Source organism: Pithys albifrons, chromosome 6, assembly GCF_047495875.1.
Source record: "Pithys albifrons albifrons isolate INPA30051 chromosome 6, PitAlb_v1, whole genome shotgun sequence".
In the NCBI taxonomy this organism is placed as follows: domain Eukaryota; kingdom Metazoa; phylum Chordata; class Aves; order Passeriformes; family Thamnophilidae; genus Pithys; species Pithys albifrons.
Window position 1 is genome coordinate 61,017,464 of NC_092463.1, and position 16,455 is coordinate 61,033,918.

Here is a 16,455-nt window from a genome sequence, read left to right on the forward strand (position 1 = left end):
AGTTTGCAAGATGGAACAACAAAACACACTACTTTTATGGTGAAGGAATTATTTAAAGTTTATTCACAGAGCTTTTCGATGAAAGTTCAGTTGGCCATGAAGTCACTGTGTGTGTTGAACTGAACTGTCAGAGCATAGAATTAACTTACAGCTTGTCTTGTTTTCATGTAATTATGGTAGACAATTATGCACAACTGAAATAATTTTAAGTTCTGCCCATTCCATTTTTTCCACTAGTCCTAAAGTTGCCATAAAGAGGACACATTTTAACTAGGACTTATACATTGTATTCTAACTATTTTAGAAAAACATTTAAAATAAGGTATATCTGGCACCAGTTAGTACAGTATATTTCAGTGAGTTCCACAAGGTTATATTTATTGATCTCAGGCCTGCAAAGCTATTGACTGCTCTCTGTTTATTAAAAGTCAAGGAAGACATGGAAATTTTTGGCAAAGTCAGTGCTATAATATTGGGGCAATGATGGCTGAATTATGAAACACGTTCTGCACTCATTGTGGCTGCTTATATTCTTGACTCAAGAGTAAGCAGCTTTTAGTCATCTGACTCTGCATCTTTTGAATTTTAACTTCTGTGGTATGTACTAAGAACGAGGAAATGTATTTCTGCATCCCAAACTTGTTTCATTTTCAGTTAAGTAACTTAATTACATAGTACCTTTAATGGCAAAAAGCAAGAAAATCAGCAGGTATGATATTCCCTATTTGATACACGCTTCACTCATCATTTCTGCTACTCATGTCAGTTGCTCTCTTTCATCTCTCCCCTCTTAGTTGACCAAGGTATGTTTTGTTTAATGTATGTGCTTTACGAGTTGGGATAGAATTGGGATGCCAGTCCTTAATGTAATTGTACCCATTATATTTGACTGATTTTATACAAGTTCATTGTGACACTAATTCCATGAAGGACTGTTTGGGAAATTTGGAAAATCATCAGGAAAGTGTCACCTACAGATATGACAAACCAGATGCCTGTATTTCTTTTCCTGCTGAGGACTTCATCCTTCTCTCTACATTGTTTTTCTCTGTCCCTTTTCTTCCTCCCCTTCAGTGACTGCTGCTTCAGCTCCCTGGGCACTGGGAACCCTTTGATGTAGGTAATTTTCTTTCCCATGTGCAAAAGACCTCAAAAGAAAATCCTAATAATGTCACAGAAGGATATACATCCACAGGTCCTCAGAGGTGGTGATCATAAGACAGGTTTTAGAAAAGAACTGAGGAATTTCACATATTAAAATGGGTCATTGTGGTCATCCCTGCTGACCTTGTCCTCCAGAATTTCATCTCTAATTATCTATGCATCAAGGTTTATGATGTGCAACCAAGTAACAGCAAATATTTCAGAATGTTTACCCCTGAATTTTTGTCCAAAATCATAGAAAGTTTGTGAGAATTTGCTGCATCTTGGCCACCTGCACACATCTCCCATCTCTTACAAGAATAATTTTAACAGCAGAAAGGAAATATTATCTAAATAACAATGTGTAGAATCATTTTATCATGGTGATAATATTGCTCAGCCTTCCTACATACACAAACAAGCTTTACCTTCCTCAATCACTGCCTGTCCTCCCCCTTCATCCCTGTTTTTTCCTATGTCTGACTTCAAATCATTGTTTACTTATATGTTTATTCATCCTTCTATTTGTTTGGAAATAGACCGTGTCAAAAATCTTACCAGGACATGTGGACACTGGAAGTTGAAAGCATGTGGACCTCATATTGATTATGTGGAGGAGCAGTGAAAGTGATAGCATTCCATAAGGAAACTTCTGTGTATTTCCTCTGCAAAGGTTAGTAGCATGGATGATATTGGAATGACCTTATGCAGAAAATGTGTTTGTGTTGGGGCTCCAAAGTTGCTGTGCCAAATTTGAAAGCCCAATTCTAGTGCTAAAGTGCAAAAGAAGAGTGAATCTTCTTGTGTGTGATGTCACTGCTGAAACTTCCATAGCATTCATATAATGGACATGTCAGTGCATACTTGGCACTGTGTTTCCCTCACTCTTGCTTGTGTCAGATTTGATTCAAGCTTCAATTATCTGTTTTTATTAACTGTTATACTGAGTGTTGTGCATTGCTTGCCTACTATCAATTCTCATTAGAAAAAGATCCAGAGACCACGTGTCTGTGAAAGCAAACTACATCACCTGTTATTGGGCTTTCCTTTGGTACAAACTGAGCATGTCAAGGAGTGCACAACCAGCTTCAGCTTCAAAATCTTACAGCTCCTTTTTCAGCCCTTCCCATTGATAGCTGTGCAAATACTCACACAGGATTCATTGCATGATGCCTGGAAAAGCTTCTGCTTAACTCCCTGTGTAGAATTGTTCCTAAACTTGGTAGGAATCTTGTCAGTTCAAAGAACATGTGAACCTTGAGAAGCTTTTACTGGAGATGTAACTGCTGCTTAGGGGAATGTTTTCAATTCCTCTAGAAAGTGGCATCACTTTTTAGTACCAGGGACACCTTAACAAAATTGGTCTTCTCATCTTAAGCTGGTTTTTATATTGAGATGACATAAATTGCTGCTCCTTATTAAAAGAAAAATAAAAAAAAATTCTTTCCCAAGGTCAGATAAAAACTGTAAGATAATCAACTGCATGCAAGAACCTGCTTCTCAGCTCACCATTCGTTCCACCCCTGTGCATTTTTAGGATAAATTTTTAGGGCTTTTTTCCCTTTTTATTTTTGGTTTTTTTTTTCCTAATCAAAAAATTGTATGAGCAAATGAAAATAGTCATGCCCAGAAGTATCCAGATTTTGCTAATCAGATCAAAACCAGGAGGTCATTTAATTCTATACTGTTGTTCACATAGTACACAACTAGAGCTCAACATATATCAACATGCTGATGAAATGCTCTCATTTAAGTAGTATTGATCACAGCAGTTGATAGTCTATCATATCTAGCATGATAATAGTATAGGAATACAGTAAATAACAAAAGTTGTGTGCATTTTCATTGGCCAGGAATGAATATCTCCTACTCAGAGAATAGGAATTTGCTTATAGTGCAATTTTTGAGAAAGAGCCCAGCATTAATTACGCAAATCAAGTTTCCCCAGGGGATCAGCGTACAAAGAAATTAATGTAAATGAAAAATAAGGGTCAACTTGATGTGTGTTTCAGCAATTGGGTTAAACCAATTCTTTCAGTGTAATTATACATAATGTGTTTTGGCTACAACAATTTAATGTAGTGACTAGACACTGTGAAAGAGAAAAATAAGTGGGCTATTTGACTGGGGCACTCTTATGGAAAGTGATAGCATGATACCATTAGGAAACTCAACTAAACAATCTACATTCAAGCATTTAGAGAAGCAGAAGTCTGAACATCTGTTTCCCACTATTGAATTCACAAAAGGGGCTTCGCTGTGCAGGGAATAAGTGAATAAACAACAGTTGGAGAAGATTATCTCTGACATTTAACAAAATGCTGAATGTCACAAAAGTGACCTAAGATGAGAACGAAACAACTGAAACAAAGGTGTGATAAAAGTGAGTTTGGCAACTAACGTACAGATAGACCAGAAAAAGCCAAATCACTTCCCATCACTCTTTTAAAAGTGTGCTGTAAGAATGATCAGTTTATCAACAGCATCCTTCTTTGTTCAAGGTAGACTACAAGGTGGCATGAAATGGTTTCGGAGAAATATGCAATACAGAAGAGTTCCTCAAGGTATTTTTTTATCAAAAAAAAAAAAAGTAACAAAAGATGTGCCTATAAGTGTTAAAAAATTCCAGAGATAATAGTCAAATTAAAGAAAAAACAGTTTCGTCTTGGATCTGAAATTTTCCATTCTGCTTTTCTTTTCCATAATCAGAGTCTTGGAAAGGGAGTAATAATAATAAAAGAGAAATGGAACCAAGAACCAACTCGCTGCCAAGGGCTGTAATACAATATCTCAGCATTTCAAGGGTAAATCAGTGTGAAGCGCGTTTGCCGTCCCTCTGAAAAAAGTAAGTCTTTAACTTCCGTTCGGTTAGCGCAGACTGCGGAGGGATAGGAAATCGGTGTCGGGGGCGGGGGGGCGGGGGGGAGAAAGGAGGTAAAAAAAAAAAAAAAGGAGGGTTTCCCAAAGAGAGCACCGAGCGGAGCGGACAGAAGTATGAGGAGCGGCGGCGCCACTGCCACCGCTCTGCTCAGCTGCGCTCGGGGGCAGGGCCAGGGAGTGCGGCCCCGGAGGGGCGGCGGGAGCCCTGCCTGCTGCCCCGGCCAAGGTGGGAGCCTTGCCTGGCCTGCCCTGCCTGCTGCCCCGGCCAAGGTGGCAGCCTTGCCTGGCCTGGCCTGGCCTGCCCTGCCTGCTGCCCCGGCCAAGGTGGGAGCCCTGCCCGCCCTGCCCTGCCTACTGCACCGGCCAAGGTGGGAGCCCTGCCCGCCCTGCACCGCCTGCTGCCCCGGCCAAGGTGGGAGCCCTGCCCACCCTGCCTGTTCCCCTGGCCAAGGTGGGAGCTCGTCCGCCCGCCCTGCCCTGCCCTGCCCTGCCCTGCCCTGCCCTGCCCTGCCCTGCCTGCTCCCCCGGCCAAGGTGGGAGCCCTGCCCACCTTGGCTGTTCCCCTGGCCAAGGTGGGAGCGAGCGAGCGAGCGAGCCTGCCTGCCTGCCTGCCTGCCTGCCTGCCTGCCTGCCTGCCTGCCTGCCTGCCTGCCTGCCTGCCTGCCTGCCTGCCTGCCTGCCTGCCCGCCCCACAGCGGAGCCCGCCGCGCCGGCTCCTTTAAACTGGGGGGCGTTTCGTGTTTCTCGCCGGCTGCCTTCGAGTTTAAAGAGAAAGGGGTCGGAGTGAAGCGGGAAGGTGAGCTTTGCCCGGCAGCTCCTCGCTGCCGAGTAGGTGCTTGCCTTTCCTTCCCGCGGGCTCGGCAGGTTCTGCACCGCGCTGCGCGGCGAAGGTGCCGCGGCTGCTGTCTGGTTGTGGCGGTGCGTGGGGTTTCAGTGGGATTTTTGTTTTCTCGCTGCTCTCTGCCTGCGGGAGTTTGGAAGCACCGCGGGGGCTGACTGAGGGCGTTGCGCGGGTGCGGACGGAGGTCGACGAGCGGCTCAGCCGGGGGTGCTGGCCCCGGGCATGCCGCGGAGGGGCTGCGTGGTCCTGCCCCCGAGGGGCAGAGCTGGAGCAGCGCTCGCAGCCCTCATGGCAAAGCCATTAGCTCAGCCTGCCTGTGGAGGGGCCCCGAGGAGGACAAACGCAGCGCGCTCCGCGGCGGGTGAGAGCAGGGAGGGAACGGGGGGGTGGCTGCTCCTCACTGCGCGCTACCCCCCGGCCCTAGACTCCGGCTTATCTTTGAGGCTGTTCCAGGCAGCCCCGGGTAGGTGCTCGTGGTGCGAGAGAAGGAGGGCGGGTCTGCAGCCCCAGCGGGGAGTCTGCGGCAGCTGCGCCGGCCGCTCCCGGCTCGCCCCTCCGCCGCCCGCGGGGCAGCAGGACCAGACCCCTCTCCTGCCAAAAGCCGCTCTTCCAGGTTTTTGCTTTGCTCTTCAGGCTCTGGATTCAAAGCTGCGACGGCAGAGTTTCACTTCAAGAAGGCTCTGTTTCTTTACTAGTGCCTTACGTGTAAGGAATGAAGGTTGCTGTCTTTCATGTCTAGAACTGCCGTCAGCATCCTGCTGCAATGGTGTGTGGCACCTGAGCCCGCTGTCTGCGCGCTGCGAGGGGAGAAGGGCACACCAGGGCGGGGGCACGGCAGGCTCCCCTCTGCCGTTCTGGCATGATTCTGACGTTACTTTGACATGAAAAATTAAAAAAGTGTTATTTGTTTTCCATGTACTTTAAATTATGTATTCTTTTTCATTGTGGGATAGATGTTGTGCCAAGTGTACTGGTTTTATGAAGGGTTTTGTGACGTGGGTTGTGATTTAATAGGAAATGTCTAAATAGTACATTCCTAAATGCGTATTCTATGTTGCCACAGGCAATGGGATCAGCATTATACCATAGTACCCTGTTTGGAACCGTGGCCAAACCTCTGTGGAGGTGATGAGGTGCTGAAGAGTCACTACTGTCCTCAAGTTCTAGCTCTCACTGACTTTAGCCTACTAACTTATTTGGTTACTTTATTTGTTTTACCCACAGTCTTATTTCCATTGGCACACTTGCTATCCAAAGTACCCCCTCAAATCCACTTTACACCTCTCAGTTAAACTTAACACTAATTTCAGGACAGGATTTAGAAATGGAACATCATAATTGAAAGCAAAGCTGATGATTGGCAGTCAGCTTGTGAGCACACTATGCAGACAGTATTGCAGCAAAAGACATGCTCCTGCTCCTTGTAAGATATAAAGACATATTTCTTTTTCTAATTGATGAAGGTTGAAACTTCTTTTGTACTAATATTTAATGGCTCTCTTGCTTAAATAAGCAGGAAAACATACAATAAGAGCAGGCAAAGAGAAATCACCTTGAAAGTTTTTGGACTGTGTTGAAAATCAGGCTCAGTTTCCAGAAGTTGTAATTTTATGAACAAATTATATATTGAACATTTCTAAAGTTTTTTGGGGGGGCTATGTGAGAAGGACTTTCTGCCTTCATTTGGGTAGATGAGACATTATCAAGGCAATAAAATTGTTTCTACTAGGCATAGTCCTGAAAATGTCTAGGCTTCCAATGATTAGATCAGATTTTTAAGTACAGTTAACTTTGTTTTGGTCTGGCCTCAGCCCAGAGGCCTTGCAGGTCTAAAGTGTGGGTGAGCTGTCTTGCCAGGTTCTCTGTCCTCCCCTGGAAGTACTGCACACGTTTCTAACGTGTATTCATAACGTAAAGGACAAAGGCTTCTTGTGATTAAAGCTTGCTTTATCAGTGCAGATCACATTTTGATGTAAGCCATGAAAAATTCTAATTGATTAATGAGTTTCAGATGGTGGTTCCCCTTCAGTGCCCCTCCCCCTGCTCCTAATGTACAGTATGCTCCAAGTTAATCTGGGAAAACTCCAGAAACCTTGGGCTAAATTGGTTGTGGTATAGTTTATAAGGATAATAAAATAACGAGAAAAATTTAATTTCCTTATAAAGATGTGCTTGCTGCGTTTGTCAACTTATGTTTCATCTGCTTGTTTATGGTAGTGAGCAAACTAAGATTGCAGGTACGTGTAGTAAGGAGGATGCACCCAAGAGTGACCTGTTGTTTCTTACAGACAGGAAAGCTCAGCAATAGCTCTAGAGGAGGAGCTGTGCAAGGTAGTAGCTGAATCACCTTAGGAGTGGTTGTGTTTGTTTGTATGAATGTGTAAGGGCAAAATGTGTGATTACTGTTCTGTAGTAAACTGAAATTTGCAGGTAAAGATTGACTGAGTAACATCTACCAGTGAGTGGCAAGTCTCTGGGTTTTTTCCTTCTGCTTCTTTGAGTCCATTTTAAGGATTTCAAGTAAGGGAGTTTTCACAGTTCTCTTGGGGAAATCAGTCCACTGTCTAGCAGTTCTCATCATAGGGAACAGTTTCCTGACGTGAAAAATACGAATTGCAGAAGTTGTTAGTTACTTCTATGGCTCTCTAAGGAAGGCATTCCTATACCTTTTTTCCTCCTCTTTCTGCATATATGTGTCTGTATACACATGTATGTATATGAGTGAGAGGGTGGAAAAACAAGGGCAGTCTTTAGTCTGTGGACTAATGTTATACTCTCCAAATCTGAAAAATACACCAACACTGGGATGGGAAATCAGTTTAAAAATGTGAATGTATTTATGTTTACTTGTGCGACGTCTGTAAAACTGTCGATGATGTGAAAGTGGGCACCGAATTGTGAGCAGCATCACTTCTGCTTGCACAAATACGTATTTTGTTCTGCAGCTTAATCTGTTTATGATCACTGAATCTTTTACATAAGCCTCTTTTGCACCCAACTTGCTGTTACAGTGAGTGAATGCTTCGTGCAGTTCATTGAAACTCCAGGAACATCTCAGAAGTTCTGTTCTTTTCCATCTGCTTGAGGTGATTAGAACTAGCAGGGAGATCCAGCAGAGGCCCTTGCCAGATACTCATGGGTTCTGTTCTGGCTTTTGATCCCCTGTCTCCTCTCTTTCCAGGATGGCTGCTTTCCAATAACATTACCTTCTCTCTAAGACAGCAGGAGATTGTCTGCAGTTGTAGCTGATACCCCTCTGTCAAAGCCAATGTGCAATCTAGTGCTCAAGTTCCAGTTCCTTCAGAGAAAAACTTGTGCTCTGCTGTCTGAGTTGCTGCCTGCTCCCTCTGCCATTGGTAGGAAAGCTGTTGCACAGTTGTGTGCATGATGTTTAATTTCTTCCACCACTAATGGCTAATATGCCTCCTCAGCCATAACAGATCTCATTGCACAAGCTTAAAGTTTCCATATTTAGTTCTGTGAAGATTTTCTGATGAAGGATCTTTGAACCCTGGGTCCGAGGCAGAGTTATGCCATCTTCTGTTCCAGTTTTCCAGCTTTTTAGAGCAGCTAGGCCACTGAATTGGCCTATGTGCAAATCTTCAGTGCTGGATAACTCTGGTTTGGCTGCCCAGAGCCAGCCAATCAGCTGAGGCAGTGGGACCTGGATGGGCCAAACCAGATGTCCAAGTCAAGCTGCTGTGGTGCAAAGGGGACACTGTTTGACCTTGCATCAGAGATGATTTGATTGATCACTACACAGAGTTCTGCATTTCCTTTGTGATGTATTTTTCCCCTCCACAGACTCTTTTAACATAGTTTTACTCCTTTCTAACTGAATACAAAGAAAAATACGTGTTTCATTGGATATTTAATTTCTATGTTCGTTCTTAAGCCAAGTCATAAAGAGCAAGTGACTCAGCAAGACTTCTTCATCCCTAACCTGAAAGGATTGTATGTAGGAGCAAGTTAAAAGAAATGGTTCAAGCCCCCTTCTATTTGAGAATTAATGCACATGCTATAATTAGGAACCAGGCTGAAGCAACAATGAAACTCGTGTTCAGAGGGCACTGCAGAGCCAGCAGCTACTCAGTAGAAGCTGTTACGTGTATATGCTGGGACTGGATGGGTAATTTGGAGTAAAAGCTTGCTGGTTTGGATGATTATATGATTAGCTAGCATGTGTATTTTCTGTGTAAGTTTATCTGTGCATGCATGCATGCTTTTCTATATAAATTTTTCTTAGAATACTTTTTTCCTCCTTATTATACTTGTTTGAAGAAAATTATTATCACAATTTTACAGGTAAGGGAGATGGTTGAAATAGGAAAAGGAATTGAATCCAGGGGTCTGCAACTGTAGGGGCTTCATTGTGCATCCAGTTTTACTTTCTAGATTAAACAGTTTTTGCCTCCTGTATGTTTTGAGTACAGAGATTCTTGATTCCTTTTGTTCTCCCAGTTAAGCTCAACAAAAGCCACTAGAGTTACAGAAGATCACTTGTTTGATTCTCACTGCTTTCACCTGATGATCAGTGATAACAATCAACAGCCAGTGTAAGTTACTCTGCTGGCAAAATACAAGCAGTGCACTACAATACACAGACAACTAAATGCACTACTGTAAAGCCAAATAAGAACTTTACTGTTTGGTAGGAGCAAGCAGAGAGAAATAGGACTTTTTAGTGTGTTGAATCTGATACAAGTCACTGGTGTACTGTGAACTATCCCACACTGAATTCTTCATCCAGACAATAAGTCTTAAGAATTCGAGATGTCATCCTCTTATTGAGAGAGGTGGAAAAAAAAGCTGTGCTGCATAAATATGGCTTGTAACAAATCAGAATGAAAAATAAAGACTGTTCCTTGTCTGCATTCTGAAGAGTAAGTGGAAGCAGTTGCTTTAAAGCATTTAGAGGTGAGTTTTGAAAATGCTTCTGCATATCACATCAACCTCAGCATTTTATAGAGAAGTGTAACATTCTGTAAAGTATTTGTCATGTTTGTGTTGGCTAGTTTTAAACAGCTGTATATATGATTATTTGATGTTGCTGTTAAAAAAAAAATTGTGACATTAGGAAACCCAATATTTTTTGGCTACTTTGTTCATAGTTTATGTCTGCCAAAAGGGAAAGGATGAAATAGTTGTTGGAGCCAGAGGCTCGCCTCAGTTGGGGTGAGGTATCCCTGGGAGCTGCTGTCTGCCTCTGGGGCAAGTTAGTCCATTTGTCTGACCAAATTCCTCACTGATAAATTGTCAATAAGCTTTCCTCCAGCTCACTAGAAAATAAATATGTTAAGACTTTTTAGGGAAGAGTTGAAGGTATCTGAGCAATGAATAAATGGCCTGGCCTTGTCCACAGGTAGAATCTTTAAAGGGGTCTTGAAAGAGCTCAGGGCTCAACTGCTGTCATAATACCCTCATATAACTGACTCATTCTGTCTTCTTCACAGATCCAAGCTGGTATGTGATGAAGTTCTAATAGTTAATGTATGGGCTACCACAACTGATGAAGTAGATGAACATTTTAATGAAACTTGGGTATTTCAGTACTGAAGTATTGTGGAGACTTAAGCTAAACTCACACGTGCAAGAGTGGTCAGTGTTTGCATGAAGAGCAATTCAGGGTTGGGTGGTTTCTGGTGCAGTTTGGTAAGTGACCTCCAGTGTTACTTGTAGAGTTTGTGACAGGAGATACAAGGAACTAGTTATGCTCTGCTCCTTGAAAGCTGACTCCTTTAATTTTTTTAATTTCAGTTTAAAAATCCAAGGTAGAAATTTTGTGACTTTGATTCTAACAAGTAAGTATTTTCCTGAAGTGTCAGGCAGGTTTTCAGAGAAGTAGTAGGGAAGGGGAAAATTCCTATTTTCAAAAATAAAAATAAAGAAAACTTAGAGGTGAAGTTGGACTGTATGTGATTCGTCTGTGATTCTTCAGGCTCTTCATCAGTATAACCTTTTTGTTTTCCCAGTCTTCACTTTGCATGCCTGCTTCATAAATAAACCCATGCATTATTGTGAGTTCAGGTCTACCATTTCAAGCAGACCTAGCCCCACTATAAAGATACCTGAATCATTTTCACCTTCTAGAAATTTTTGTCACTTGTCTATGTGCCTTTCATGATCTTTTCAGTTTCCCATTTTGAGAACTTGTGTCCCATTTAAACTACCTTAAATTCAGCATCCCCTTCTTGTCTCTGTATCTTCTCTCTTCTTACTACTACTTAGAAACTGAAGCACTCTTGCATCCTTCAAAATAATTGTTCTGCCACTTTTCTTCCTTCAATGAGTCTCAAGTTTCTTGAGACCTTCACACAGCCAAATTGCTGTGTTAGGTCAGCATGAAATATATTTAAATACAACCTTGTGTTTTAGAGATGAACTGAAGTAACATCTTATTTCCCCAAGTTCTCTGCTCTGTGTCTCCACAGACACCAGCCTGAAGCACAAACAGGCTGCAGTGCTTGTCTCACAGGCTGATGGGGAAACCCAAACTGCTCCCATGTAGCCTCTCCAGGAGCCTTCCCCCTGTTTTCTCTTGCCTTAAGAAATGCAACTTTCAGACCTTAGAACTACTCCAGCCATAGCAGTGTGTGTTGTATCTGCCCGGCTGTCAGACATATCATAATGCTGGTGATTAATTAGCCCCAAGTCCCATAGGGCACTTCATACACATGGTCTTGAAAGTGCTGAAGGACCTTTCCTGGGTGAAAGAAAAGGGTGTTGCCTGTGTTGTTTTCGCCTGACACAGCCCAGCTCAGGGAGTGTGCCAGTTCTGCCCTTCCAGCAGGGCAGACCCTCCTTAAGGTTCTGTGATTAATATTGCTGGATGCAGCATTGAAATGTAGCAGAATTAACTGAGGTTGGAAGGACCTCAAGGGTCAGGCAGTCTAACCCCTCCACAGAGCATGTATGAACTGGGAAGTTATTCCCAGTGAGAAGGAGCAGTGTCCAACTGGTTTCTTAGTACAACGGTTCTGCTTTTCCAGGTACAGTTTTCCAATCTGTATGTAAAGAGAAACAGATTGCAGGATTTGGGTTCCTAACCACTTAGGTACGTTGTTGTTAATAAACTGAAAAACTGATGCAAAAAATACTTGGCTTTATTTGTGGGCTGTCTATGAATTGAACATTCAGGAATAAGAATATTTTAAAGTTGCATTTTACCAAGATAATTTCAGAGGTCATTCAAGAGGACTAACTTCAGTTCTGGTTCTCACTGTATCAATGGAGTTTATAGACTCCAGAAATCAATCAAAAATATTTGAAGGCTCTTTCTGGAAAGAAAGTGAATGACAGTGGTATTTATACTTGATTTTCCCAGCAGTTTCTGAAGATGAGATGGTGTCAGCTCTCTTGCTACTGTTTCTATCCAAAATGAAGCAGGGATTCAAAGGACTAATTTGTGTGGTCCTGAGTGATGTAGAGCAACTTTAAATATCCTGTCATTGAAATTCTTTAGCTGTTGGGAGCTTCTAGTCTGCATCAATCTGTTTTGAGAGTGACATTCCAGACTGATGTTTTCAGAGCTAACAGCCCAATTCTTCTCCTCCCCTCCCTCACACTCCACCCTAAATGAACAGGTATGATTTGAATTTAATTAACCAGGAAACCATAAATCCAAGCTGACATTTTTACAGTCAGTTTTCAAGAAAGGGGGTTGCTTAAATTGCATACTTCAGTCTGCCCTAAACTTCTGTGTTTTGAAAGCAACTTTGATATATAAGGTTGGGGGATTTTTTGGTTAAAAAAATGTAAAATCTACTCATAATGCAGAAATGTGTGTTTATATAAGAGAGTAAATCTTTTTTTTTTTAAATGTCTATTTTCCTTTCTCCCCAACTGAAAAAAAAAGTCTCATTTCAATTAGAAGTATATTTGTAGTGAAACTGTGTCTATCTCAAGAGCAAGCTAAACTTCAGAATGTGGGGTGAGATACTGTCAACAGGAGTTTAAGCAGATCTTTTTGCAAGCATGGAGTTTAGTTATCCAGAGTACAGTTAAAAATTCTGGCATATTTTACTACAAGTATATCCCAAATAACATTACATATTATAGCAATACATATATTTGAAAAAGTCAGTTACAGCACAATTTTATGGAAAGGCAGTTGTTTGGGGTTTTTTTACATTTAGTATTTTCCTTTTTTGACAAAGGAATTGTTTTCAGTATTCTTGTTATTCCAGGCCATAATGGATAATATAACAAACGGTTCTTTTTATTCTGCTGTGATTTTTAAAGTCACAAGTGCCTCTTACCTGGTTTGAAGGGTATGTAAGAGGACATAAAGAGACAGTGTTTGCAGAGTATCATGAGCTGGAGCCAGCTGACATGTGTAATCATGGTTGGTGTGGATCAGCCAGCTGGCAGAGGAAAAGAATATTCCTTATGGATGTCACAGCCACTCAGTGTCTGTCTGGTGCCACCTGTACAGGACCTTGTGGCTGCTGGTTGGTGGCCCTGGGCTTTCAACAGGCTACAGCCTGCCAGGCATGGATGTGTCTCAGCTCATTGCTACAAGTATTAGGGTCTGGGTCTGAGTTTCTTTCAGTGAGGAAAAATAACCTTCTTGTAAAGAAATCCTTTCTCTGGCACACTCATGCCACAGATGGGGAATTGGTCCCCCAGGAGCAGGGATACAGGCCTGGGGGTTCTACCATACCTGGCTGCTGCAACCCACAGCACCTAATTCATTATTTATTAAATATTACTTGTCTTCCCTGAGACTGAGGCTGCAGTGTGTTGTCACTGGAGCAGTGGAAGATTTGGGAAGTGGGAAGTCTGAGTGGCCAGTGCCAGCTGTTGTGCTGTTTTCTGAAGGAATAAACTGTTCAGTCAATATATTTGGTGTAGGCCTTTTCTTTAGTTATTCTGAAGCTGTAGAAAGACTGTTTCCATTTGGTTACAGAATTTATAAGTTGTTAATAAGTTTGCTGTAGCAGTGTAATTTGGTTGTTCCTGTGTTTTTCTTGGGCCTGATCCAAAAATCTCTGAAGCTCTGTTTAATTTGAATGGGTATTGGATCAGGCACCATAGTGAGTTGCTAGCTTTGTGTAAGGTGTTTATTTTTATTTGATTTTAATCATGCCTTGCAGAGTATATGGTTACGTGTTGGCAACACGTGTAGCTTGGTGAGTACAAATGAAGCTGACATTTATCTGTATGATTTAATCTCTTGCTGAAAAATATCTCTTAACAAAACAAAGCATCAGCCATTGATGTTTGCAACCATGTGTTAGACCCACATCTGGTTGGCTGGCATCTGATCTCTTAGAACTGTTGTTACTGTTGGTGGCAAAGAGTCACAGAATGGTTTTGTTTGGGAGGGATCTTAAAGATCATCTCACTTCAGCCCCTACCACCATGGCCAGGAACACCTTCCACTGGCCCAGGCTGCTCAGAGCCCCAACCAACCTGGCCTCGGCACCTTCAGAGATGGGGACTGTTTTCTGGATGACATTACAATTCTAAAAATGGAATTTTGAAACTTTATTTGCTATAATATAGTAGTTGTTTCTTTTTTTTTTCCTTTTCTTTTTCTATAACACAGCAGGTCCCAGGTGTGGCTGAGCGATGTGCAGTGCCCTGAGCCCGAAGGCGCGTGGGCCCGGCCTCTCTGACATGCACCAGTACAGCCAGTGGCTCGCCAGCAGACACGAGGCCAACCTGCTGCCCATGAAAGAGGACTTGGCCCTGTGGCTCACCAACCTGCTGGGTAAGGTGCAATAGGATGGAATTCAGGAACTGTGCAGCGAGAGAAGTCTTTGCACTGTTAGCTGGGAATTCAGACTTTTTGGTATTTCAGCAACAAAGGGAGTTTGGGTTAGGTAGTGCAACATAGTGCAACTGCTGGCAAGGTCAGGAAAGCCAATGAGTAATTTGCCTCCACGTGTTTCTGTGAGTAGCACAATTGAACCTTAGTGTACATTTCCTGTTTATTTTTTGTGTGCCTGTGTTGACTGTATTAATACCATTAAGCTGTCTGGTGCTAATTACTGCCATCACCTGTGTTTTGCATTTTTATTGATAGACCTCCTAAAGACTTTGAGTGTACTGACTCTCTTGAATGGAAGGAACCATTAAATAGTTCTTTGTCGACTAAACAGTTTAGTAGTTGATAAGTGTTGCCCAAGGCAATGCATGATGAGACTTGTGGAAGCTCATTCGTGGAGGGGTTTGACCCAGTATAGCTGGGACCTGGAGATGTACTGGTTCCAACTGCACCTTGGTGTGTGAAGCCAAGGCTTGTTGTTGTCAAAAGAGGATGCAAACCAAACGCTGAGATAAAAATCAGGTACCCCTGAAGAGGAGGCAATAAGGTTGCTCTGCCAGGAAGGAGAGAGATAATGCTTTGAGATACCCAGCTCATTCAAGCAGGTGGAATTAGACACTATGAGCCAGGAAATAGTATGCTGTTTGCTGGGATCACCCAAGATAAAATGGCCTTTGCATCGTCTCTGCAAGTCCAAAGGATACTACCAAACACATATATCACTGACACCTCATGCTAAGAAGAACATGCCAGCAATTCCTCTCATTAAAATAAGAGAAGAAAATATTTCAGAGGAGGTGATGGTTGCATGAAACTTTTGTTCATGTTATTTCGGAGGAAAATTTGGATGAGCACTTTTAAATTGGTGTATGTGATTTAGGAGGATTTATTTAATTTTTATTTCCTGAAAGTCTGTTCTGCTGAGACATGGGCAGTGTCTCGTCATGGCAAATGCTGTAGTTAAACCAGCTCAGGGATATAATAGAATAAAGGAGTATATCCAGTGTCTTTCACCTGCATGTTGTACATTGCTGTATTTCCTCCTTTTTTTTAAGGAAAAGGAAGTAGCACTTAGGTCATGAGAGATGTAGTCAGTAAGTACAAGGTCAGTAGAATGCAGGAACACAATATTTTTCAGGCAGACGATACCCATTTCAGGGTTGTATCAGTTATAAATCCACAACTGCAAAAGTGGCATGTGTTTTAAATGATATATTTGTGTGGTACTTCTATTTAAATTAAAGAGTTTTGAACATAAAATTGTCTAGGCATTTCCGGAACAAAATCCAGAAATACTGAGTTTTCATTTCAATAACCACAAGACAGCAATCTAAATGGCTGGGTTTGAGTCAGAAGCACCAAGGATCCAATATATTGTTTAAGTGTTTTAAACAATGAAGTTTTCGTGATCCACTTGAAAACAAATAGATGCTTGTTTGCAGTTGGGTAACAGAGTTCTCCCAGTGATAAGTTTAGGAATGAGGTCACTTTTTGAGCAAGAAAGTAGCAACCAGCAGGAGGTTCTGAAATGCCAACTATAATTAAAAATCTGATTTTTCATCTGGACACCAAATTCTGCACTGTAGAACTAAATGGGTACAACCTTCTTTTAATTAAGCAGCATATACAGTTCATTTGCTTAATACATCCCCCCACACCTTCTCACACCAAGCTTTTCTTTCTCAGTTTGTGCTGAAGAATTGAAATTACACTGATTTGTTAAACTGCTTTGAGTTCCTGCATAGACATTGTTATTCAAATTAATAATTCAATTAAGTTAAAATTCACATTCAGAATAAATTAAGTGTAAGTGAATTAA

At 42.1% G+C, this 16,455-nt stretch overlaps 1 protein-coding gene across 11 annotated transcripts in view; it reads left to right on the forward strand.

The window, feature by feature from the left end:
- Positions 1 to 4,122: 4,122 nt before the first annotated feature.
- The window catches only part of GAS2 (growth arrest specific 2), a 74,354-nt gene continuing 62,021 nt past the window's right edge, over positions 4,123 to 16,455 (forward strand). The window contains exons 1-2 of one of the 11 annotated variants that reach the window (XM_071559115.1): positions 4,123 to 4,249; positions 14,415 to 14,579. In XM_071559115.1, coding sequence (XP_071415216.1) covers positions 14,438 to 14,579 — 142 coding nt within the window. In that variant the 5' untranslated portion in view covers positions 4,123 to 4,249; positions 14,415 to 14,437. Of the gene's footprint in view, positions 4,250 to 4,300; positions 4,348 to 4,391; positions 4,475 to 4,702; positions 4,820 to 4,839; positions 4,852 to 5,064; positions 5,226 to 14,414; positions 14,580 to 16,455 lie in introns of those variants that run through there. The other 10 variants (XM_071559121.1, XM_071559119.1, XM_071559113.1 and 7 more) reach the window with 10 other exon arrangements.